Below are 27727 nucleotides of genomic sequence, written 5' to 3'. Positions count from 1 at the left end.
TTCGGTATGTTCGCGACATTCGGCAGTAAAGGGTCAATACACAAAACAGCGTTCGCTAAACGAGGTCCAGGAATGGTCGATGTGACCCACAGATGCGTTTTAAATTAGCGTCCAGTGGCAGTGTCTGGGAGCACCAAACGGTATTACGGCATATAAACATAACCGAAAAGAGCATAGTTAGCATGTAGCAAAATAAAAAGCATTGACTCCAACAGCATGCGCGCCGCTCACATCATGATCAACAAATGGTAATCACATTAAAAAAGAGCGCAACACGTGAGCACGGAGAAGAAAACAACAGGACGTGCGCTGACTCGCTGCTGAAACGTTTATTAGAAAAAAAATTCACTTTTATACAATGCAATGTCCCGGCAGTATTGATGCCGCTACACACGAAAAAAAGATCAAACAAGCACGAGCATGAATACACTGCTTGTTTTTGTTGAATGGCATCAGTGCAGACGTGACACGCTCTTCTATAAAACCATGTGGTCATCGTCGTAAACTTGTTAGTTGCGAGTCAGCACCTGTTCCGTTGTTTAGTCTTCCTTCGTCGAGTGTGTATGAGCTGATTTCAAGATTATTATCAACCAACTTGCTCCTATACAAAATATTAGGTTGTATCATTCTGCGTGGACACTTGGTGCAGGTGTTGAATTTTACAAACGCCGAGTGCCTTTTAGAATGCACTTACCGTCACATTCCTCCTGGTGGAGTACACTGACCAGCTCAAAGCCGCAGCATCGTCGGCTGATTCAGTGGGCATGCGGATCAACCGAATGCTTATGCTTGTCTAATAAATAAATCTTCGGAGGGATCATCTCATAACTATATGAATGAAACCTTTTGCATCAAGGGGACATTAGGAAATTGTTTTTTCTAAGTAATTATTTTCTGAATAACACCTTCGGGACAGGATTAACTGCGGCTGGAACGCCAATACGATATACGTTCTGCGTTCTACGGCAAATGTAGAACAAGGCGTTCTATATTTACCGTTTCGTACCCTAAAAACAAATGGTTGTTCTATGGTAAAGTTTCGGCCAAGCCGTTTACTTTCTCAAGGACAAGCACTCACTGCACACCTTGAAGTGAGGCTGTCTTTGCCTCCGGGTATTTCTAAGCTATATTGCTGCTATCCTGCTAACTCAAAATAAGAGCATTCACATTTGAGCACTGCGTTGAGATTCAGCTCTTTTCAGTCTTTTTCTCAGTGTTATATACTGTGGAAACCTGCTTCCAAAAACTATACAAGCCCTAAAATAAACGGAACATTAATACTGCTTGTTGTGAGGCCAATTCGTTGATAGTTAGCAGGTTATAAAATTCTACAGAATAATAACAAAAATCCATGCGTGGTGGCACCTTACAATTTTGAAAGTGAACGTCTCCTGAATGAACTTACTTGTGTGTGCCGCCTAATATATTGCCTGATAATCGATCACACCGAACACTTCGCGTTCTTTATCGCTATAGCATACATGACAACATTCGAGCAGTCACTGAAGCTTCGAGCAGTCATTGACGCTTCGAGTAGTGCTCAGGTTTCTTACGTCATTGTCGTAGGCATTATTACTGTTGTGCTTTACAGGACGCTTCTCACTGTAGCAAACCAGTGCCGTCACACAAGGCTGACGTTTTCTATAATGTGCTCTCTATTCAGTTTTATCGTGCGTTGAAATCTAGGTATACACATAGAAAGGCCGACAACTCGGGGAGAAGATTGCTCTCCGTCCGCTGCTGAGAAATCGCTGGCGCGGAAACGACACCGCCGCGCGCGCGTGCTGCGCATCCCGCGCCGCTGGGCGAACAACCACGCGCCTTCTTCAACGACTTCACACGGTTCTTTTGCGCCATGCAAATGCACGGTGAGAACGAAACAAAGAAGGAAATGGAAGAGCGTGAGGGTCTGTATACGTTCTCCCGGCTGGTCCCTCGCAGCTTGAGTGGGCACCGGGAGCACGGTTCGGACAAAAGGACGTCCACGCGAGAGCGAGACCAACGACTACGACGACGATGACAATCGAGGAGACGCCGAGGTGCTCTCCGGAGGAAGGGTGGCTTGCCCGTAACAGCGATGCGAAAGAAGCGAGAATCAAGGTCACCTCTCTTCGCCTCCCTGCAGCGTCTTCCGTCGCCCTACTGGGACTACTTATATAAAAAGCCAGACCCGTCCCAAGTATAGCCCATGCTGTGCACAAGGAGAGCCGTGTCCTGCGCGCTCGCACGACCGCGCATCTGGAATCGCCGAGGAGTAGCAGCAGCATCCGGCCTTCAATCAAGACTACGGCCACGCTTGCTATCAGCATGAGTCGAATTCCCAGCATCGCCACGACCACAAGTACCCTCTTGTTTCTGTTTGCCACGGGACTGTGCGAACTGGATGCGGCAGCGACAACGCCCGTGGTCACGACGCCGTCTACGACACCGGGGTCGAGCCCGATGTCGTCGACTCGAAGCACGGAGTACAAGAACATGGACAGCCACTCACTGTGCGTATAAACTCCTGTCCTGCGGGGAGGTTTTGCAGGGCTTTTACCTTGGCGCCTGCGGCTGTGTTCAGAATAATGGTTGGGCTTGCAGTGAAGAACTATTTCATGAGTATAGTTAAGCCAACAGGCCTGGCACAGGACTGTTCGCAACACAACCGATGTGGAAAAAATGCTGGAGTTGTTAGAGTGGCGACAAAATTTAGGCTCTGCGTGAGTGCTGGGTCTTTGCCGTCTTTCTTATTTGTAGAGTTTTATTGCATGCTTTTTTTTTTCAACCCTATGATGAGTGCCGAATATATTTGGTTCCCACCTGTATGGGGCACTAGGGCTGAAAGGAAAAGGACGCATATCACACCCCTTCAGACTCAGAGACATAGCTCATTTGAGGTTAAGCTACACTCCTAAAATAATACAATTGTCACTTCTATTGTGCACAATTACGCCATTTGAAAAGTGAATATCTTTTGTTAGGACGTAAAACATAGCACATCTAGAAAAAATACAAAGAGCAAGAAAACCTCGCTTTCTACTTCGCTGCAAAATGACATTTTCAGAGAAGAAAAAGTGATCAACGTTATCAAAACAAGCAGACACTCTACGATCAAACAGGAGTCGATTTGCGAGAGTATGTTACGAACCTCTCAGAAAAACAATGATAACATAAAGAAGCATCAGTTACCTCCCATAACTGGCGTATTAACTAGTATAAAACCATTCATATTTCGCTATACATCACTTTTTTTACGCCCTCCTTTAGACATTCAGGTTAGGCGCGCGTGTCTTCGTGTTTTACTTTGTGCATTGCTTCAGATTAACAGCCACGCTTGCAATGCGACATCCCGATAGCAACTAAAACAATCTATACGTAAACAAATGAATAACTTAAGGTTTTTATGATATTTTCAAGTGTTCTCAACATTGCGATACGTATACTGCAGAGTAGACCACTGCCCCGCCGCGGTGGCCTAGTGGCTAAGGTACTCAGCTGCTGACCCGCAGGTCGCGGGATCGAATCCCGGCTGCAGCGGCTGCATTTCCAATGGAGGCGGAAACGTTGTAGGCCCATGTGCTCAGATTTGGATGCACGTTAAAGAACCACAGGTGGTCGAAATTTCCGGAGCCCTTTACTACGGCGTATCTTAATCATATGGTGGATTTGGGACGGTAAACCCCACATATCAATCAGCAGAATAGGTTACTCCAAAGCGTCCCTTTGGTATGAATAACCGCTTCTCACTATAAGAAAAAGAGACAGATAAAGAACGCTGCATGCATGGAGTTAATAACTCTGTTCAGTTAATTACGATTTTTCTCGTGCAGGTTGACTGCTAACATATCAGCTCATAATATCAGATCTCATGCTTTGAGAAGTTCTTAAGTGATGTTTGCTCTTGCCAATTAATTAAATAGCACGTATCTAATATTGGACACAGTAAGGTCAAATTCAACTGTATTCGCTCATTTCTTGTCTGAAAAAAAAATCGTGATGCAAATACGTCCTGCTTTCATTTACGCTAAACTATTTGCGACATTTGTGAAAACATACGAAACGGACTTTTGCAACTGGTCATTGCGTAAGTCACTGGCTTTATTTGTGGATTTCATAAGAGGGTATACTGCACTGAGGCATAGCCCCGCCACGGTGGTCTATTGGCTAAGGTACTCGGCTGCTGACCCGCAGGTGGCGGGATCGAATCCCGGCTGCGGCGGCTGCATTTCCGATGGAGGCGGAAATGTTGTAGGCCCGTGTACTCAGATTTGGGTGCACGTTAAAGAACCCCAGGTGGTCGAAATTTTCGGAGCCCTCCACTACGGCGTCTCTCATAATCATATGGTGGTTTTGGGACGTTAAACACCACAAATCAATCAATCAATGCACTGAGGCATAACATACGGAGGGAAAATTTGTCACATGTGTTGTTACCAGCAAGTATAAAGCGCGCAAGAATAAAAGTAACACGAAGCGCTGTGTGCAGCACGGTGTGCTTGGGTTATTTCACCGGAATAAACAAACGTCGGGACGCGCTTCTTTAATCTTTTCAGCATAATGTTTTGAATCCTGATGAGTCACGGCACCAAATTTTCGAGTTTAAAGCTAGTTGCAAAGCCCGGGAATGAACTAGGCATCGCATTAAAAATTTAGAAAAAAAACATAAATTTTGGTTTTCACACGGATACCTTGTTAAGAAAATCTTTCGTGCTTAGGTGCGGGAGCCGAAACGTCTTTTGTCTGCATACATTCTTTTTTTATTTTCTTTGAATCTGTATCTTTGTTATTCCCCTGATTCTGTCTAATAGCTCTTAACTGCACAGAACACTTTGACAACAACTCCTTTACCTTCTTTTTTCACTCTGTCGCCTTCGTTTCACAGAGAGCGGACACTGTCCGAGCTTCGGTATGGCGTGGAGCTTCTGGTGAGCAAGGTCACCCTTCTGGAGCCTCGGCTGAGTCGCATGGACGCAGCCATCGGTCGCCTCGAGAGGGCGTTGCTTCGGGAAGGGTGAGCGTATATCTGTCTTTCCGTTGTTCCCGGCTGCGGCGGCTGCATTTCCGATGGAGGCGGAAATGTTGTAGGCCCGTGTACTCAGATTTGGGTGCACGTTAAAGAACCCCAGGTGGTCTAAATTTCCGGAGCCCTCCACTACGGCGTCTCTCATAATCATATAGTGGTTTTGGGACGTTAAACCCCACATATCAATCAATCTGTCTTTCCGTTGTGTGCGAATGGTCTTGCTCGCACGCGCCGTAGGAGCTTGGCTATATAGCGCTTATGAAAACGACTGCGTGGGTTCGAAACCTAGCCCGGCGGCCACATTTATAATGACAAAATGGGAAAACAATGACGTGCTTAAATGTACATACTCACCAAGACGTTGCTGATTGAAATTATTCTCAAGTTCCCGAAGTAATTGTTGTGATTTGAAGAAAATCATGGCGGGGTACATAGTAGAAGACAAAGATTGTCTTCACCTTGAAATTGACTGAGGTGGTTCCATAAGAGATCTTGTAAGTTTTTCATATCTGCAGTGTATTACAGCAACAACTATTATTACACTGTGACAGTGTATTACAATACTTAAAATAAGACCACTCACTGCACTCTAGCTGTTTTAGTTTTGCAAACATTATGTTCATTTTCCAGTGCTCGTATTGGTTGAAAACGGGCCCGTGCAAGTTTATTTGCTTAGCTGTCAAAAGCATTAGTAACATTTCTCGGCACCAAGTGCTACAAGCGCCACATTGTTCATGGTTTCTTTATTTGAGTTTAGTAGTGCTGTGGTTTAGAGCTATAGCACTTGTCTCATTGCCAACGTTTTGGTTATCAGCAGCGGCCCGTATACGCTATGATTCTTATAGTTTTTGACATTTATTGTGCTAAGTTTTCCAAACATAACCCAACTACATAGCTTACGGGCCATAAACAATGAAAAAAGTAAAGAAGCGTACGAGTACCCTTTGTCGCGAGCTTGAATCAAAGTGACAACTGTTTCTCTATTGTGTTGTCATATCGCGAATTCATCAAATTGATCGAGAGCCTTTCTATGCAATCCCGAACTGTGTTTCCAGAACTCCCTGTCGCCAACAAAGTCATGCGCTAGGGGTCGAAAGGTGCCTTTATTTTTGAAACGTGAATCTACTATGAAACACTTCCAGCAACATTTCACTTCGTAGCGGAATTGCGCGTCTCTGATGCACGCCACGTCACAACGAAGAGACAAAATTAAATCTGAGAAAAAGATAGACTTTATTAATTTCCGGCAGATTGCTGGGATGGGCTCCCACCTAGGGGCCAACGGAGAGACCGTGTCTCCCGGCAGCTTCCTTGGCTTGCTGGATTGCCCAAAGTTGTTTGTCCAGGCCCGAACTGAGCAGCGCAGTCAGCCAACGCGCCCGAAGGTCTTCATTGGAGGCCGCGACCCCAGAATTTCTGACTAATGCTGGACATTCCCGAAGGATATGGTCGAGAGTGGCTCTGGTGGTACAGTACTGGCATAGATTAGAACTATAGACGTCAGGATATATGTGGTGCATGATGACAGGGTTCGTGTATGTGCGTGTTTGTAGCTGTCGCTACTGAACGGACTGGGCCCGATTTAGCTTGGAGTGAGGCGGAGGGTACTCCCGCCTTTGCAGTCGATAGTGTTGAATTATGTCATTAAATTTAGTGAGCCGATCGTCCCATTCCCACACCGGCGCAGAAAGGTCCGTTTGGGTGGCCGCTTCGTCTGACGTGACTCGGAACGTAAGACCTCGAGCCACGTTGTGCGCCACTTAAAATTAAATCTGAGAGTTTTAGAAATACCACATGCATTAGCACCCCACTTGAGGAGATGAAAAACTTGTTGCCCTGTCTAACAGTATCAACTTTTCAAAAGAAAGTAAGACTTTACATAGCTTTAAATAGCATAACGTTTATTGTTCATGATCTGCTTTAGTACAATGAAACCAGGTAGAACTTCTTTCTATGTTGAATAAAACACTTAGCACATTTTGGTGATACCGCTGCACTACTTTATATTGCACTAATAATTGCGGAAATGGCAGTTTTTGAGAGGGCTTCTTCAACAACAGTGCATTCTTTATTATAAATAAACATATTTTATGCGAAACTCCTCCAAAACACGACGATTTTATTTCCATCGTCGAATCGACATCGACCAAACAGCATGCTAGCTCTGTTGCATGCACGTCGGATACCCGCTGATTCAAATTCAGGTTAAACTTTGCATCTATATGGTTGTTTATGTATGGTCGCTTCTTCCGGTCCGTTGCTTGACTTCCCGTTTTTTTTTTTACTTTTGGTATTCTTATTTTACCTCAAGCCTATCCACTCTCTTGCAATTTTATAGCTTAGATAAGGCGTGCTTTTTAGACGACTACTCTCAGAATTTATCGGTGACGTCGTGGATATCAGGTCTTATTACACTAAGTCATCAGACGAGAACCAGGAAAGTGAGTAACGTGGTGCTCTTCGCAGCACTGAGCTACATTTTTAGAACACATATTATAAAAAAACAACTGCAGTGTCACAATAGCCATGGCATTTCATGAAACTAGGCAGCGTGATTTTGACGCCCAAGAAAGCAGCAAAAATAAGCTCTGACATATTCTTTACGTTTAGTGCTTTGGTCGCGATTTTAATGAAAGTGTAATTGATTCGCGATGAAAACACCTCAAAAATGTGGACGTAGAGTGAAGATCAACCAACACAAGCACTGATCAAAGCTATGCACAAGTTCATTATAATGCACAATGCATGCAAAAAAAAACGAAAGAGGAGCATGAACTCTCACATGATCACAGTAATAAAAGAACAACGAAGAAAAATTGCGATCATTGCACAGTTTGTGTTCCCTTTCACTTTTCGTATGTCGTATAAATTTTCCATTGCAATAAACTTTCGAAAAATTGTTCGTCAGCGCTTGTTATGCCTCCTTCTTATCCTCCGTCCCGTCTTCACGCTGTTTTCAGTGCAGTAACATGAATTACCTGGCCTTTCTTGATAACCTACTGCAAGGATCAATCATTTTTTTCTTTATATTTCAGCACTACATCTGACAGCAACACACGGCATCAGACACGCTTCTCACCAAGGCCAATAGGGTACTCGTCGGGCAAGGTCAGTTAAAGAGCAAGTTCCGTTTCCTTTTACTCAGCATGCGACGACGGAGACCACACAGTATTGCCTGAAAAACAAAATTTTGAAGAGCGAACTAATATACCTGTTTCGTCATTTTACCTCAGGCATCCTGTTGTTTGAAAATTCGATAGCTATGGTGCATCTACGTGTGATATGACACAGTGAATCTCAGACGTCACAGAGCTTGTAAAGCACTAATGCGGTGACATCGGCGCTGTTTTGCAATTTTCTCGCGGTTGCTCCCTGTTCTTTAGCTATGTGAAGAAAAGCGAAACACCAATGCATCAGACCAAAACTCGAAAAATCAGCGCTCCCTGATCGAGCGGGCGTGGGAGATGGTTGTGACTCGCAGCTGCCTGGACGTTGGAGCTCCCTTTTGAAGTGCTTGTTGAAATTAGAAAATCTTCGTGCTTTGTCTTAGACACTTGATTGGCTATAATTTAGTTAGTCAGTCAGTTGGGAACGACCAGACAGAACGTGGCAGTCCTAGCGCTAATAAACTTATTGCAACCTTATTTGCATGCACATAAATTACTTGCACTTGCTGGATGTTCGTTCTACGCCAAATGCTCCAACCATTTGGGCAGCCATCTGAACTCTAATTCGAAAAAGTGTGGTTGTTTGAAGAGTGTGAACTGCAAAAGCAAAATGCTGAAATATTTAGGAAAAGTACGTAAGCAGATGTAGGAGTCTTTCCAATTTCATAAATATCTTCCGGGTACCGGGCACAACGCACGTTATTTTTATGACACGGTTTTTCGCGGCAATACCAGGTTCGGTTGAGATGTTAAACATGCATTTATGTTTGTTTTGTTTCTTTTTACATTTTTTAAGTTTTATAAAATTTTTGCATTTGTGCTACACACTAACCTCCTCACACTTGATCAAAAATGCGATATTTTTCCGCTTCTTTCCTCTATAAACCTACACTATGTTTCAGTATATTGGTAATAAGCCTTTAGGCCCACATTTAGAAACCACCCACTTATCTCTGTCCCTAGTGTTCTAGTGCCCTTTATTCGCGTTAGATACACAAAAGCAGTAACGAGGGCGGTGATTTCTTTGGGAATATTGCCTTTATATTTCTTCACGAAGAAGGTTAGGCGAACAGAAACGATAAGTAAACCAAGCAATAAGCATAAGATTGGTTTACGAGCAAAAAGCTTTACTTTGCCTAAAATACAATTTATCTAGAGGTATTGTCCGACAAGTGCAGTTACCATGTCTTGCCAAGAACACGCAAACTTGGGAAAATCTCCATGTTGATTTTCCCTGAGACGCCCGTTCAGCGCTTCAATTGAAATCAAATTTAAGCTCCTCTCAAAAGAAAATTACTTGTTATTTTTATTAGGTAGATTCGGATGCACGCACTTCCACTTTCAAGCAAGTATTTGTTTAGGTTCGTCCTTGACAGCAATCCTCTTATTAGTCCGCATAGTATCTTGGCTACACCACACGGTAGTCCTTGCGCTTCGAGCCATCTCCGCACAATGTGCTCAGCGGCACTCATTACGCGCATAGCTGGTCGACACTTTTATGTCACATAAACAACTTGAAAGATGTGTTTTTTAAATGCGAAGCATTTCTTAGCGAACTTCGACGAATTTGAGCGTATCTATCTATCTATCTATCTATCTATCTATCTATCTATCTATCTATCTATCTATTTATCTATCTATCTATCTATCTATCTATCTAGCCGCCTACGACCTTTAGTTTTACTGGCCATTTCGATAATGGTATCAATACCAAACTTGGTATGGCATAAGATGACTGTATGAAGAACATATTTGACTAGTCATGACATGAAAATCACGATATGTATGTCATGAATGTCATAATTTACCTTTCATGGTCCTGCAGGTCTTGCGGTGGTTTCGTTCACATGGCATGTTGCAAAACTGGTACGGTATGACATGATTGCATGGTGAACCCAAGCGACAGAGCCAAACATGAAAATCATGACATGCGTGTCATGTAGAAATATGGCTACATGCCAGGCTCAAAATGCGCTCGTGGCCATTTCGCTAGCGTCACAAATACCAAATTCGGTATTACGGTACGTGACTGGATGACGAAGGTATGTGACTGGTGCAAACATGATAATCATTAGATGCGTGTTTTGTAACGACATGACTACATGCCACGCTCATGATGCCCTGGCGGCCGTTTCGCTAGCTTCACATATGCCAATTTCGGTATTACGTGACGTCATAGGATGATGAAGGTATGTGACTGGTGCAAACATGAAAATCATGAAATGCGTGTCATGCGAGAACATGGCTACATAGTCAAGGCGCCAATACATTTCGGCGTGACGCAGTGCGCGTGCTCGCCGGTGTTCATTTCGTCGCATCACGCCGGTGTTGCGACGCCAGGCGCCGGTTTTGCCATATACTCGCAGGCGTGCGCCGCGCTGCGTTGCTTTGACGCATACGCGTTTCAGCGCGTCCGGTATCCCTCCGTCACGAAAAGAGGGACACGCAGTGTCGTCTGGGTAACGCATCGGCACGAAGTTCACGCCAGTTTCCGTCGGGCCGCGCCAACGACGCTGGTCGCGCCGTTCACGCCTGGCATCGGACTATAGAATGCTCGCGTTTTGCTGACGTAGCTGTGCCCTGCGTGCGCGCGCGTCAACGCTACATTGGAGTATATTGGACCCTTCATGATGCGCTTGCGGCCGTTTTGCTGGCCCCACATATACCAAATTTGGTGTTACGTGAGGCCAATGGATGACAAAGTATATGACTGGTGCAAACATCATAATCCTGACATGCGTTTGATGTAAGAATATGACGACGTACCACGCTAATAGCGTGCTCGCGGCCATTTCGCTACCTTCATACATACTAAATTTGGTATCACCTAACGTGAATAGATGACGAGACTAAACGACACATCCAAAGATGATAATCAGGACATGGAAGTCATGTGCGGCATCATTTACCTCCGTATTGTAACATTGTGCTGATTTCAAAGCGGCATATCAACCTTTCTTATTCGTGCTTCTCATATCATCGATTCCCACTGTACGTGGGATCTGCCAATTTTTGCCAAGAAACGACGCCCAGTGTGAAATCCTTGGCTGTTAATCGCTTAAATTACTGCACAACCACCTGAAGTTCAATACAAATCGAATTAATAGGTTCCACGTCACCTTCCTGCTCGTGGTGGAGGCCAGATGGCGGATCTTGAGGAGTGGTCTAGAAGTTCACGCCACTCGTTCACCATGCCCCACTTTATTTCTTGATGATTTTGGGCCGATGCGGATACTGATGGCCCAAATTGACTTTTGAGTATCAGATTTTTCATTGAATGTACAGTACGGTTCACTGTTAAAGAGAACACTGCAATTAACAACGTTCATATTGCCGGCCTCCTAAGAGCAAGTGGACAAGGAAACAACGTTGACACATGGCACTAGTGTGACAAAAGAAGTCACAACTATCATTCACTGGTAGGGTTATGCAAATCTAAGTCATTATGCTTCTGCAAAAGAGTGAAATCCAAACATGCTGTGCAGGCAAGTGTTCCCTCCAACAGTGGTCCTGTCTGCACACGGTGGCGTGTCTCAGTCGATTTCTCACTCGCTTGGCTTGACCTGCGTAGTACTCAGGAAGACAAGACACTGTGTGCTGGACGCTATCCACTAAGGTTTTTCACAATCAGAATTTCCATGCTTGATTCCTTGACCAAATCACTCCTTATCCCGTTGCTGTCATTGTCGATTGGTGCAGAGTGATGAAGTAATGGCGTGTTCTATAATCCCTCAAAGTGCGTCGTTTCCTTTCACTTGCTTATTCTTGCAGCACACCACGTTTCCCACTACGACTTCAACAAGTTCAGTGCTAAAAGAAATATACTCCAATGCCACTAGCGCTTATTGTGTTTTTTTTTATGTAATGACATTTTGATTTGCGAGAAAAAAAGGCATTAGCAAGACAATTTCGCCCTAGGAGTGCGAAGCCTAGAACATGTTCGCCGGTAGGTGGCCTTCCTTGTTTCCCTTCAATTTTTTTTTCTTTCTTTCTTTTTGTTTCCTTTTATCTGTGCTTCCTATCTGTCTTTATCGTTATTTTTTGTCTTTCTCTTTCTCATTCTTTGTATGTTTTTGCCTTTTTCATATATATTTATGTATTTTTGCTTCCTGTAGGGTAGCCAACCAAGTCAAAGCTTTGTAAACCTCCCTGCCTTTCCTCTCTAGTACTCTCTCTCTCTCTCACGCGCTTTCTTTTTCTTTCTAGCTTTTCCGTCTGTCTTTTTGTGTTTCCTTCTCTAGCTCTCGCTCCTTCTTTCTCTGTGTCTCTCTCTACTACACTTGTTCTTCACTTTTCTATCTTTTCTTGTGGCTATTTTTTTCATAATATTCTCTCTTTATTTCCTTTATTTCGCTCTACCCATGTCTTTCTCTTTATTTCTATCCCTATTTTTCCCACTTTCTCTGTACTGGTTCTCTTGCTCATCCTAGTTATGCTGTAGGCCCGTGTGCTCGGATTTGGGTGCACGTTAAAGAACAACAGGTGGTCAAAATTTCCCAAGCCCTGCACTACAGCGTCTCTCTTAATTATATGGTGGTTTTTCGACGTTAAAACTCACATATAAATAAATCAATCAATCAATCAATACTCATCATATTTAGTGTATCTCACGCCGGGAGAACATATGCGCTCTAGTTCTGCGAGCCAACCGGAAGAAGAAGAACATGACGAAGAGAGCGCACGCCGGTCAAGTTACCATGATCATCGTGATTGTTTTTTGCATGACTGCTGGAGTTAGTTGTTCCTAATTTGATCTCTTACTTGGTAGAGCTACTTCCCCATCCGTGTCGCGCGTACCCGACCGAACCATTCGGCTCGCTGTTGTAGGAACGATTTGGTAGTGGATGTGGAAGTTTGTGTGCGGCACGCGGTCAGTATACGTGTACTCACCGTATAGCTCATGGTTGAAAAAACGTGGCTCAACGTTATGGCATTGACGTCTTTTTCCTCATCACATAAGCTGCAATTCATGTGCGCAAAAGTGCAGGAAAGCACTAACACACAAATCAGACAAAAAGCGAATGTTCGCGGAACTTGCGGGATCAGCCACACTTTTCATTATACAGATTTCAGAGACCATCATCTATCGAATCCCATTTTCATGCACAAAATTATACATTGAGCGGAGGAAAAAGTGTGTCAATATCTATCTTGGGGAGCATGAACGTTCACTGGCAGAGAAAAAACCATTTTCACTCGCCGCCCATTGCAAACGATGCAGTTGCACACCATTCATAGCCGACACTAAGATTCCGTCACGTTGCAAGCAACAGATAGAAAAAATAATAGAATCGTTCTACATTTGAAGGAAAGCAGAAAATGTGTCTATTGACCTTCTATCGCGCTAAGTGACGCAGAATTTCAGTACCTAAGCGCCACCTGCACAAGTTGATCACAAGCATGATCTAATTCCTGTAAAGTTTTTTTTTTAGTTCGCCTTTATTTTTTTACAAGTTTTTCTTGATAAATTCAGTTCTGAGTCAGCACCCGTCTTGTGCACCTTACCGCGACGCGGTGGTCTAGTGGTTAAAGTACTCGGCTGCTGACCCCAAGGTCGCGGGATTGAATGCCGGCTGCGGCGGCTGCATTTTCGATGGAGGCGGAAATGCTGTAGGGCCATGTGCTGAGATTTGTGTGCACGTTAGAAAACCCCCGGTGGTCCAAATTTCCGGAGCCCTCCACTACGGCGCCTCTCATAATCATATGGTGGTTTTGGGACGTTAAACCCCACATATCACTCAATCTTGTGCACCTTCTTTTTCTCGTCCTCGTCCAACAGTGCACTGCTAAAAATCAAGATGGTGGGATCACATTTTATTCATTCATCCTATATGAACTTTCTCGTTTCTTTAAGCAAGTGTTGCCTTTTTTATATTTCCTATCTGTTATTGTTTCTAATGCTGCATTGAGCACAAGGAAATTCTGCTGTATATGCCTGTAAAGAAAGAAATAGTAACAACACGTGTTAAAACAACTATGCCCGGTGCACAGGGTTGCGCGTCTTCGTCGTCTTCTCTGTCGTCAAGCGGAGACAAGGGTGCCACCGTCGAGTTGGCCTCCATAGGCGACCAGCTGAGAGAGATGAGGGACGAACAGCGTTTCTTCCGCCACATGCTTGGAGACCTGCGCAACTACACGACGCACAGCTCCGATAGAATCATAGGTAAGTGACGGCATGGGCTTAAGAGTTAGTCAATTAGAATTCTCTCGCAAAAACGTGTGACATCACTTTTACACAAATAAACAAACTCTACAGCCACGTTCAGTCTACAGTTCTTAGCAATAAAAGTGTAAACTGGCCCTACCTTTCGAGATCCATCCAGCCTCTTCATCAGGGTTTGACTGTCCCTCCAGCTCCGAAACTATAGCGACTTTGCATAGTGATTGCCCCCCACTCCCACGTTGTTCTTGTTGCCGTGTTGTTTGTCTATGACTTTGGCGCCAGAAGCAATGGCAAATATCTCAAACTCTGTCAAGTATTTTTGCTTCTCAGATCACTTTTACTCTGTGCTGGCACCTTGGGCAAACGCCCCTACAAGCAGTATACCAGCTACTCGCAAAAGTTGCATGAAGTTATTTTTTTAATTACCTATAATGACTCATATCTGCTGCATGCTTTTTAGCGCTTTTAGCCTGTAACGTTTAAGCAAGATACTGACCAGAAAAAACGAGAAACAACACAGGGTGGTGCGCAAGATAATAACTACTTTATTTCGAGCATGGACAGACTTGTGTACGAGAAAGGAAGGGACATGAAAAGAGGGGGATCGGAATTCAGTGATAAAAACAGTAGAACAAGATGAACAAAATGAAAATTCATCAGGGCGTCGAACAATGTCACCGAAATGTGTTGTATGCGGTGACGCGGTTTCCTTTGCCAAGCTAATTTGTTTTGGGTGAGAGCGATCGATGGAGGGCTAACGTACGCTTCGCTGATATTCAAGTAAAACTTCGGTGATGTCCCTCTCTGTCTGATCGAAAGACAGTGTCAAAAATATTGTTTCAGGAAACATCGCCGGAATTTATATTCTGCGCAATTGGAAGCAAAATGACCAGGTTATTCTAACATCGATACAGCGTAATTATGCTATCTTACTCTCTCATTAATGCACTTCCCGGTTTGACGTATGTACTTCTTTATGCAGGAGATGGGAATGACGTAAACAACGTCTTATGAATGCCCCCCCCCTTCCCTTTTTGTGTTCCTTTTTTTTCTTTTACATAAGGCTGTCCATGATCGAAAATAAGTAATTGTTAGCTTGTGCCTCACCTTCGGTTGTTTATCGTTTTTATGGTCCGAGCCTTGCCTGGTAGCGCATCAAATGCATGAAAATGTACTAACTAGCCTTTTTAACCGCCTTATTAGCGAATCCATTAGAATTATTCATTGTTTTGGTCGCAGCCACGTTTACAGCAGACGTACCCAAACACTACGCTGCGATAAACTGTCGGCGTGGCCAGCGCTGTAAATCAGGGATCATTCATCGACGTGGCACACAAACGTGGCAAAATGTTCGGCAAACAACGGAGGAACGCCTATTAGACGTACCCATTGCGCTAAAAGTTACGTGGGATAGCTATAATTAACAAACTTTTATTGCACGGGAACGGGTGGCACACGCACTCTAAATTCCAATACACATGACACTGGTGCATATTCAACGGTAACTGCCACTTTGTTCGCATATTTGAACCACCATACCATCAATCCATTGTGCCTGCTCGTATTCAGCAAATCAAGACTAAACGCGAAAACGCACTCGCGTGAACGCCGTCGTTCTCGACAGGTTGTCATTGCCACCTGTTTGCTTCAGCACTTCGTGGTCTTTGTTACTAAGGAAACTGTTGGAGTCTTCTAGAAGAGCGGTGAAGTGATATCTTCACACATTTTTTTGCGCTGAGGTCCCGCGCGACCTAGCTTTCTATTATGGCAAGTATGTTCCAACTGCAGTCCTTGGACCTGGATGGTAAATTGAGACACGTTGCAATATGTAGAATATTGTGTTCAATACGGTTTCGACAGGATACCTTATTCTACCCTTACGCTTTTGGTATCCACTTCGACTAATTTTACTAACGGTTTTCTAATTTATGAAAGCTATTGTCCCGCATCGCTGAAGTTCTCCACAGAGAAGCAATAACGTGGCTGTCACTAATATATGTAATTGCATGAAGACAATACTCCAAAATAGGATGGAGCAGGGAGGCATAGAGTGAAGCGCTGACCACCGATAGTCTAGTTGGCTCCAAAAACGGCTTTCATCTAAATAAAAAAACATTGAGAAAAAGAAAGATAGCAGATAATCATTCAATTCGACCTTTTTCATTCTCAAGGGTTAAGCGGTCTCCTTGTTTTACAGACGAAACATCCACCCATATCGAATGCGGGCCACGGGGACCACCTTTTGACAGGGCCAAATTCCGAAACGCCCCTGTGCTCAGAATCAGATGGTCATTCAAACAGATTCTAACAGCTCACATAAACTTGCAAGCCAATCAATACTCTACCACCGTCACTGTATTTCGTGCTCTTGTATGAGTAAATGTGTGCACATGGTTTTACATTTGTATATTTTTGCGGCTGTTTTCTGATCCTGCAAAAGTCTTGCCCATCTGTTTGTACTACTTTGTTACTTTCTTAGTTTTTTGTGATATGTAAAATTTTCTTCCCCCTTATGTAATGCCCCTAAAGGAAACTTGGGGGCCAAATATATGATGACGAATAAAAGACCCTGCTCGTCCAACAAAACTACGTCGCAGTCATGGCACATGAAGACACTGAACCTTTTTGACAATCGCACGTCGATAAGAAGCAGTGCTATGGCAAACAACTTGAAGCTTTTGCAGTAAGTGCATTATTCACGACAGCTCTTCACCAGCTGATCATAAATCCTGGCAAAATTTTTGCTATGTGTACCAGAGCATAAGATGGCAGATATGCGGTTGTCCAGGGATCGGGCAAATGAACCAGCGTAAAAGAAGCATCACTTGGAAAGGTTCATAGCCTGTATAGTTTTTTATATGCGATACAAGCCAGTCATCATATCAAACGTTTGATCATAATAGTGGCATACATTTAACTGGACTTTTCTTTTTGTAAAGGGCCCGAAAGAGGGTAGCGTAATCGACTGCTTGCACCGTCGTCTACGCAATCAAGATCATTTACAGTTTAGTGGACATGTACAAATAGTTACCTTACCAGGAGAGCAAGCGTCGGTGCGAGGACGAAATGAGTCAAGATCATGCGTGTATATATTTAAGTTTTTACATTCTCCTGTTTTATGCGTTTCACCCTCCACTTTTTCTCATAGTGACGGGTCAGAAAAACAGTCTTCATCAACACTTCCAACTACTCCGAGAGAGAGACAATATTGCTGTAGGCCCATGTGCTCAGATTTGGGTGCACGTTAAGGAACCCCAGGTGGTAAAAATTTCTGGAGCCCTTCACTAAGGCGTCTCTCATAATCATATCGCGGTTTTGGGACGTTAAATACATATTTCAAGCAATTAATTTGGAGAAAGAATAATTGGTAGAGAAGGAAAGGTAAGGATGGCAACCAGTTCAGGATAACCGGTTTGCTACCCTCCACGTGGGAACGGGATAGCGAAGATCGAAAGAGAGAGAGGAAAGAAAAAGAAAGATAGCACACCACACTGCCCGTACATAAGCACGTCGTCAGTAAGAGTACATCAATCTGGCCTGAAAGGCGACATCACCGTCACATCCGCTTGTCCGGGTCCGTTTGTCGCATGAGCCTGAACAGTTTTTAAAGATGATAGTCTTTCTTGGGGACCTTCGACGCCAAAATTTTGGTCTGCCTGTGTGTCTTTCTCTCTGTCTCCACATTTGTCTGTTTGTCCGCAGTAATGATCCCCCCAAAGGCACTAAACGATACCTTAAACGACCAACCCCATCCGCAGCGCCCACCAATATGGCTCAAATTTCAGCAGTCATACTTGTGCGATCGTCAACAAAAAGCAATTATTGCGCATATCTGAGGCATCATACCAACACGTAGAGGTCTTATATGTGGGTCTTCTAACTACAGAAGGCACATACAAGTAATTCTAAGGACCGTAGCGTTGAACACGCTGCGCTGACAGTGCAACGCGATGCTCAAAAAGGCAAGTGTTTCCACCGCTTTACTAAGACGACATGGTGGTGGCACCTGCCCGTCACTTTGCGTTCTACTCCTTATCACCTCCGAGACAGGCGCGCATCGTTCTCCGTGGGTGCTCACGCCTTCCTTTGTTTTCGAAGATAACTGCCATATGGCGCTCGCGTCTAAAGTGCCTCGATGCGCTCGTTCGCCTTCGCTGCACGGATCTAGACTCTCTAAAGCAGCGCTTCCAGAATACAATTCACCGATTTTCTCGCGCAGAAGATCATATAAAGGTTTCGTTCACTCTCTCCATACGCGAGAATATCGTCCTCCGACGACATTTGCAGTGAAACATGCATACGGGACCTCTTTTTTCAAATCAATCCCTGTTTTATTGACAATTAAAACACAACCCATTATTACAAAGCTGCTAGACCAGTTAGCCTACATCGGCTAGTGGTCGGTTCATACCAGAGTACATAACAGAATAATAGAGCATATATAGTGACACGCACACACAAAGATACAAACATATATATAATTATATATGAATACATACACATGCATATTCACATACGCATATAGAAGGAACAAATGATTAAGCAGACAATAGAGAATAAGTCAAGTACATAATCACATTCTTACAACTTGTATAACGGTAAAATGTCCAATACACCACCAAACGTGATAAAAACTCAGAAAAATACACTTCACCGGCATTGACTTTGCAAACAATATATTTTTGCGCTGAGTTTAAAGTTGCGTGCTACTTCAACTTCTAAGAGTATTTTGTTCCAAATTTTCGTTCCATGAAATTCCAATAAACGTTATTCATATAAGTTGTATATAATAGGTAAATTGAAATTGCCATTGCATGCGCGTCTAGTGTTTCGCGATGGTATGGTGAATAAACTGGAGGAGTGGGGAGAGCTGGTGGCTACGGTTTGGTAAACATAAAGAGCAACCTTATAATCACGAAGTACCGAGACTCTATATAGAATACGTTAATCCTGAAATATATCATTTGAATTCCTGCGGTTTCCACCTATTTGTATTCCTGTGGTTTCCTTCGTCGCCTTCGGCTGCGATGTCTTCCGTCGATTACATGCTAGAACTGATTCAACATACATTTGTCTATTGTCAAGGTGCGATATAAAGGACGCCAGTAATTCTCTCTGAACAACATAGACTGAACAGCCACACAGGATGTCGTGTAGCGTCTTCTCGCAACTACCGGTTAACTCCTCCGAGTTATTATGGCACCTATACACGTTAACAGTATAGTATAGTGTAGAGTGCGTCTTGCCACGTGCTTCATCTCGTTTCGTCAGCTAATGCAGGTAATTTACATGTTTACCGAGAGTCATTGACAATACAACAGCCATACTTCTAAAACCTTATATACAAATTTACCTACAGTGACGCTCTAGCGAGTCCTCGTGAACGTGTAATGAGTTATTTACTACCGCATATAATACCTCATTTAATCGTCACGGACTATTCAGTTTACACTCCGATGATATTGTCATAATAGTTAAGTGATGCGCCACTCACGCTCCGTATGGCTCTGACTTCGACTTACTTAGTGCACGCTACTGACGTAAGTGTCGACGCGTTGTGTGCAGCCAAGTTGGAGCAACGAGGATTCCTGCTGGCGAGGCCAGCGGTCAATATCCAGACGAGCCGGCCAGTTATTGTGGGTGGCAAGACGTCTACCAACGGAGCGGCCCACTTGCTGCGACCTCAGGTGCTGCCCTGGGAGTCGCAGCATTCCATGTCTTCTGGCAGCTTGAGCTCCACTGGCACGGGCAGTGCGAGGCCCCTGCACATGGTCGAGCTAAAGAACAACCACAGGTCACCCAGCGGATCCGCACCACCATTCCGTAGCCAGGTCAGTGTGCATCTACGACGATTTGTGCGAGTGCTACGACACGCTGCCTGTTTTGAGAGGTTGCGCTAGGCACAACACTGGTTCGTGGTTGATGATTCCGAACATCGGCCACTTTAAGCACAATCTACTAAGAAAAAAGCTTGGGCTTCACGTAAAGCATTGTGATTTCTGACACATTTCTCCGAAATACATAAAACAAGATTAGGTTTTTGGTGGCTCCGCTTATTTAGTCCAGGCCCGGAAATAGCGGGGAAAATGAACATGTCAATAGAATATGCATCGAATAAAACTCCACTTTTTAATAACGAAATCAAATCAATGTCCTTTCAAATAAACTCCTTTCAGTAATTTTGTGTGCTTGTGAAATATCTGTTTAAAGCGCGTTTGGAGTGGGATTCGTTGCATCCACGTGTTATATAATTGAGGCTAAGTAAATTTGAAAAGATAATTTATAGCAAACTATAAGAAGAAGAAAAAATTCAGGGCAAAGTTTTACTTGTCACAGATGCGTCACAGTTCTTACCCATCTGAATCGAGTAAAATTAAGTAAGTAAAGCCTACATTCACACCATATAATCGAAATTATCTTTTATATTTCTTTGAAATTTACTTCAGTCTATCAACTTGATCTGTGCTTGACAGGGAAACACGCACAGCTTAATAACGAGTGAGCTCGGTGCCTTGCTGTTTTTTCTTGCGGCAACCCTTCCTAGCTCTGCTTCTTTCATCATGATGATGATGCTATCAAGCGTACAGTCGTTAGAAACTAACTCAGATGCTCCATAACGTTGCCTTGATGGGCTTGACTGATGCGATCCGCGAAGCACTGGACACTGTTGCCGAAGTAATACCTCTGTATGCTTGGACAGTATGCTGGCATGCATGGGTAGCATCTCGGCTACAGAACTCAAAACTACGTAGCGCTTAAGTAAATCAAACCGTTTAAAGAAACACTACGTAGCAATCGAGTTAAGCTTGGTAATGGCCATACTAACGTTCTCTCCACGCAGGGTTCTGCCACTGCCAATCGTCGCCAAGATAAGGTGCGCGGCATTTTCACAGAATTGTTTGGCTCCACCCGCACCAACATCGCCAAGCACTTGCGCCAGGTTTGTACCTCATATCAACCCTGTAGTACGAAAAATAAGGGGACCCTAAAGATTCGCCAATAGTAGTTGAACGCGATTGCGACATCCAGTGCGCACTTCAAGCACTCAACGCTAATCGCTCTCCATGAGTATCTGCCAAGTACTGTCAGATTGTCAATGTACACGGACGACATGTGCGTTTAGACATCTGCAGTAACACGTCTACAGCCGCGAGCGCGAATTCAGAGAGCTACCACACAAGCTTCTATTTACCTCCGTAAACGACGTCTGAAATTTTCCTCTGAGAAATGTGCGCTTGGTCGCATTTACGCACAAGCCAATGCAGAACTGCATCGTTCTGATAAACGGCGAAAGGATACTTTACCTACGATCGTACAAGTTTCGAGGTGTTATATTTTACAGACACCTCTCTAGGAGCTAACATATATCATACATGTAAAGGCGGTTAACAGACATCTGACATTTGTTCATTTCTTCGCTGGAAAGAACTGGGCAATGCCCACAGCCACTATGTTGTGACTATACAGGGTTCTTTTCCTTGGATTCCTTCGGTACAGCCTGCCTGCGTTAACCAATGCAAGTAAAACAAGTATGCTAATGTTTCAAAGTGTCCAGGCGCTAGCACTCCGGATTCATCTAGGCTTGCCTCCAAGTGCATCAATAGTAGTAACTATCGCCATCACAAGGGACCACCTTATCAAGACCCAAATTGCTGTTAAAGTGCTGAGGACACCTACACAACACCTTGCTCGATCTCCTCGTCATTATATAGCCTCTCTAACAGTGGACCGACTACGCACATCTTAGTGCAAAACAGTGATCGCACATGGTGAGTCGATCCCAACTTTATTCTCTCCTACCGCTAGGCCTAGCTGTGACTCCACCATTATTACCACCAATATTACCACACCTGGCGTCCAGGAAAAAACCGATTTGTCATCACCGGCTCTTAAGCAGCTCACACCACTTCTCTTGTGAGAAAAATACCAAGACTCTATACATATATACACTGACGGATCCGTTCGGCCTAACAGCTCAACCGAAGAAGTCGTGATCCCAAGGTTGATCACGACGATTAAATTCAAGACATCTCATGCAACAATATCAACAGCAGCAGAATTGGCAGCCCTTCGTACCGCGTTACAATTTGTCATCAACCTACACGCAAGTGGACTATTTTCTGCGATTCGAAGGCGGCACTGCAGTCTCTTCTATCAGCCTTACGTCGTGGTCTGCACGAGCAGTTGGTACTAAAGATTACCAAGGTCATACACCACCTAACTGAAAAAGGGCACCAAATTACATTTCAGTGGTTACCCAGTCACTGCGGGATCATCGGCAATGAACAGGCCGATCAAGCTGCCCGCCCGGCCAACGCAGAAGACCATGAACTACTACTACCACTTTCTAGGACAGATGCTGTGCCAAAGCTCCGCTGGCTTGCTCGCCAGAAAACCACGTCACAATGAAATCAGCCGCACTTCAAGCATGCCCGACTGTACTCGGTTCACCTTACGTTAATCATTCAAGTCCTATTGAGGCTTTTCGGAGCAGACCAGACCCTTTTGTGTAGGCTGAGGTTGGGCGTTGCGTTCACTAACACCAACGCATTCCGCATCGGGAGGGCCGACACCGCAGCCGGTGACCACTGTGGCAACGAAGAAATCATCCGACATATCTTTTCTGACTACATAGAGTATAGTAGGCAACGACTATACGTTCGCAAGAAACTCTGCAAACTGATAATCAACCTCTCTCGGAGGAAAGAGTTTTACAATATCAACAAGATGCAACTGCACAGAAGAATACCCTGAAAGCGCTCCTGCATTTTTTGCGATCGATCGGCCTTTCTGAACGGTTGTAGCCAGAAAGCCCTTCCTGTGTGCGTTTTGTTTTCTCATGAGTGCACGTGCGTTTTTTTTTCTTTTTTTCCTCTCTCTCTCTCTCTCTCTATACCCTCTCTTTCTTGCGCCTGTTTCTCCACCCCCAGTGCTGGGTAGTAAACTGGGTGGAAATATCTGATTAACCTCCCTGCCTTCCTTTCTCTCTCTCTCTTTCTCTGTCTCTCTCTCTCTTTCTAGTGTAAAAAACCTTTTCGAATCTGCTATGCACCCACTACGTGACCTTAAGAAAATAGGCGCAGTAGCGTGTGTGCCTTTTGTAGTGGGCTACCGGCTTTCAACCGTTGAGCCAATTTGATGATCACATATCCTGAAGCCCGTTGGCAATGGACGCCTATACATGCATTATTACGGCAATATTACGTGTTGCATTGCGAAGCATGTGTACAGGACGCGTGCTTTGTGAAGCATGAAAGCGACTTTAACTGCATTTCCAAGGAGAGGAAGTTCTTTTGACTGTTTTCACCAGCACAGGAGGTGCCGTGTGGTAGAACATCCGCTTGCCACGCAAACGAGCCGAGTGCGATTCCCACATGGATCCAAACAACCCTTCTTTGGTCCCCCCTCTGCTCCAGAATTGTTTATCTTTTATTTATTTTATTTGCATTATTCTCAATTTTTCAGTCACGCATAAGATGATTTTTCACTCACAACTAACGACGCTGACACCGCCGGAATTCCTGCAAAAGGAGCTCTTTAACGCTATCGCGTTAATAAAGACCGAGAAAACAGGTAACTGAATGTTAAAATTTCGCTTAGTTTGCCTGCATGAACCTAGGTCACCAATAGGCCGAGTGCGATTGTGAGGGCCCAAGCTACAGGGAAGTATATGCGTGGCATCTAATTAGTATGTTGGTGTGTTAGCTGAGTTTAATTAGCGACAACGTATATGCACAGACCCACCACCAATTTATGATCTCGTGAAATGTATTCATGTGTGTTCTACAAGAAGCTAAACTAGAAAATGGGACGCAGAAAGACACAGAAAATTGAATTGGACAAAGCTGTACCAGTATTATCCAGCGTGGACCTGTGCACGTTTTGTGTCGATGCACCAAGCTCACTGGTTCGATTCATCGCTGAGAATCAACCAACTCATTTTGCATCAGCCCGACTGCATAACTTTTGCAGCTTAGTCAAAAGCGCCTAAGTATAGAGTGGTCTGAATCTGTGCTGGTTGGTAATTATGTGTGTCCAGTGGTCGAACTTATATGTAAACGCACGAACGAAGGAAAACAAAAAACACGAACGCACTGTCGTGTTCGTGTTTGTTTTGCTTCGTCCATGCGCTTAAATATGGCTGCAACCACTCGACAAGTCAAAGATGTAATGCAACTTTTTAAAATCAGTTTCCCAAAAGAATTTTTATTCTTATTGCAAATATAGCAGCACATGGCAGCGCACACCAGGTTACACAAAGGACACGGACACAAAGGCATTGTGTCGTCCCTTTGTGTGCGTGTTCTTTGTGTAACTGGGTGTACGCTGCCGTATGCTGTTATGTCTTGCCAACCAGCCCGCCCATACAATTTAAGCATGCAATTATAAGCTCCGCGTGTAAACATCAGCTTTATTAACGAATACGTTTAGGTACTGCTCTAATGGCATTGTCTTTGCACCAGTCTTTATTTAAATGCAACTTCCTTTATTGTTATTATTCCATCGGAATGAATATCGTCTTGGGACAGTGATAGGTTCGTACAGGTGGTCGTCAGACACCACCTGAACGTCACCTTCTCGTAAAAGATTTAATTTCACTAAATGAAGTTGTCTGGTACTCTTTAAGTCGTGACAATCTGTGCACATCAGGGTCAGTTATGTAACCGTCCAGTGCAGTATATTTCCGTACCTACTATTGTACTTTAAAAGGGTCCTTACATTTCTACTGTTGAGTCAGGAGCTTCCAAAACAATTAAAACTTTTCGAATTGACAAGCAATCAATTATTAAAGCTATTGTTCAGACATGAAATGGGATAAGCTGTTCCAGTTTGCTGGCGGATCATATTTTGCACAATACTAATATAACTAGCGACTCCACCTAGTACTGTAGGAAAGCTGACCCGCTAAAAACTGGTTTTCTTGGCAACCTCTCTGTTTTTTAAATAAATATTTACCACCCCCACCATGATAGTATTCAAATTGCTATCCTCTAGTTTTACCATAATTGCACAATTTGACTAAGGTTTTTCCGCATGCCCAGCTGCAGCCATTTTCTGAAATAAAGCTTGACCTTTTTTTTATTTGAAATAGCACGAATTCTGCTTTCTGGAGCTTTCAATATTGTCATAATAGGTTTTTTTTTACCATGCGGAAGCATTCAAACGTGAGCAAGAAGAGCTTTCACTTATATTTTTTCTATAGTTCTCTTGCCTGAAGGAATGAATTGCCTGTGTCTTGGATTAATCCCAACGTAGGCATCGAGATACTTGGGCGCGCTGAACCGAATGTTAATACTACTATGTACTTTAGAGTTTTTGGCAACTAACGGCATTATCAAACTAAATCTACACTTATTTCGGTAAACCCTGTTGTATGTGCACAATGTTAAGCTTCGGGGAGCTCTCTCGGTTCTCTGACCCTATAACTATGCAAGAAAAGCCATAAAGTATGTGCAACCTAATGAAGCTATCAAAAATTATTCACTCTGCTTGTTGACACTTGGGTATATGTTAGTTTGGAGGCACAGTAATACCTCAGCCCAAACAAATAGGAATCGCAAGATTCCGGTAGCAAATCGCGTCCATTATTAAATGCTAAAAAGAGCAGCTTTAGAATTAGAAACTATCTCTTCATTTTTATCAGGGAGTGTGAACAACTGTTGTAAATCATTGTTTTCGCGCTTCCTTTGTTACCTAGCCTGCTGCGTTACGTAACACCTCACGGTTTACTCCTAAACTACACTAGCAGAAATCAAAGTCGTACTTTTGCATCATTTCTTGTTTTCTCGTTTATAGGAGTGTACTAGACGTCATGAAATGTCCGCGAACTATTGTAACAATATTAGCATTTACGAATAGCAACTATTTGATTCTAACACGTAAGTGGACAGGGCATTGTTCATATTGGTATTCGACATTTTGGAATATTACATCCTCACTTATTGCTCGATGCTTGTGTCTTCGGCGCAGGCCACGGAGAATGTGCGAAGGGACACCGAGATTCCGCTGTCGCGCGTCGCCGATATGGTGGATTCGCTGGACGCCCAGACCCGTAAGCTCCCGGACCTGAGGGCCGAGCTGGCCGAGTCCGCTGCCGCCGCGAGAGTGCTCGAGCTACGCGTCTTCACCGAAGACGCCTACGAGCCCCTGCGAGCCGCGGCCTCCCAGGCGTCTCGAGCGGCAGCTGACCTCGAGAAGCGTATGCCACCCATGCTGCAGAAGGTGGCCGAGACGGCCAATGGGCTTCGAGCAGCAATCGGAGACCTACGGGGCGCCATCGAGAACGCGACGACGACTGTGGCGCCGAACGACTCCTACTATGTCGCCCTCAGCGAAGAAGACGACTTTTGGAAACGCTAGTGCTGTGGATACACCCCTAATAAAAGGCTGTGCCCTCGCCCTGAGAAGTCGTATACGGTCGACGAGTATCGTGTCTGTTCAACGCGTGACATTTCGACGTTGTCTGTAGGCAGCAAATATAAAAGGGCACGAAGGTTTCATCTCCAAATAACTGCCAAAGATCTCAGTTTCTTACGTGAGATGGTGAAGCCGACTAGACAACATGTCGAGAAAAACCCGAAGCAGGTCTTACTGAGAGCACGGTGTAGTTCCTCACTTTTCACTCTTCACCATTTTTTTACATTAAACCATCTATCAAAGATCTTTCAAGCTTAAAAAGCCGTGTTATGCACTTATAAAAAGTGCTGTAATATATCAAAAGAATTTTATTAAGTTGCGCGCGGAGTGAAAAGGAATGTGCGCGAAGAAATCCAAGCCCCTTCATTTCGCCCCATGAATGTTTTTATTATTAAATCACGAACCGCAGTGAAGCCAGTGTTTTTTGGTTTTTCTTTTTTCAGGCTGAATGGTACATTCAGCCTGAAAAAAGCTGGGTCTCGCGCTGGCGTGAGATATTGGCGTCGCCATTCATGTGCTTGTAAATATAGCGTTACGCATACGCCACTGTTAATTGGGAATACGTATTTCCTTAGATGGCGCGTAGTCGCTCATATTTTATTCTACGCATCTGCTGACTAATCATCTGTTCATAGGCATGCTGCTATGGTATACCCACCTCTGAGTTCCGTGGTCTAATACCACGTATTTGATGGTGTTTAATGAATGTGTTGTGAATGTGTTACAATAAAGATTACGTTTTTTATCACTCAAGTCACCGTACCTTGACTGCTGTTTTTCAATCACGCTTCACTGTGGGGTACAACTGCCGGGTTGTAAATCAACCAGTCTTGTGTTTTCTTCAAATAGAAACGTACTCTCGACCTCTGGTTGTATCCAATGAATGTGCGCTCTTTGTGGCATTGTAAAGCATTTGTGGCCAACTACATATTCATGATGAAATCGAGAAAACACCCGACGTGGAATGAACATTAT

The 27727-nt window shown here is 44.0% G+C and overlaps 1 protein-coding gene across 1 annotated transcript; it reads left to right on the top strand.

Moving 5' to 3' along the window:
- Window positions 1-2171: 2171 nt before the first annotated feature.
- LOC119169830 (uncharacterized) lies at window positions 2172-27505 on the top strand. The gene is made up of 7 exons (XM_037420845.2): window positions 2172-2492; window positions 4865-4993; window positions 8041-8113; window positions 14164-14335; window positions 19901-20166; window positions 21177-21275; window positions 26306-27505. The coding sequence occupies exons 1-7, from the start codon at window positions 2308-2310 to the stop codon at window positions 26693-26695; spliced, it is 1314 nt and encodes a 437-aa protein (XP_037276742.2). The 5' UTR covers window positions 2172-2307; the 3' UTR covers window positions 26696-27505.
- Window positions 27506-27727: the final 222 nt, after the last annotated feature.

Source organism: Rhipicephalus microplus, chromosome 2, assembly GCF_043290135.1.
Source record: "Rhipicephalus microplus isolate Deutch F79 chromosome 2, USDA_Rmic, whole genome shotgun sequence".
NCBI classification, from domain to species: Eukaryota; Metazoa; Arthropoda; class Arachnida; order Ixodida; family Ixodidae; genus Rhipicephalus; species Rhipicephalus microplus.
This window is presented reverse-complemented; position numbering and strand designations above follow the sequence as displayed.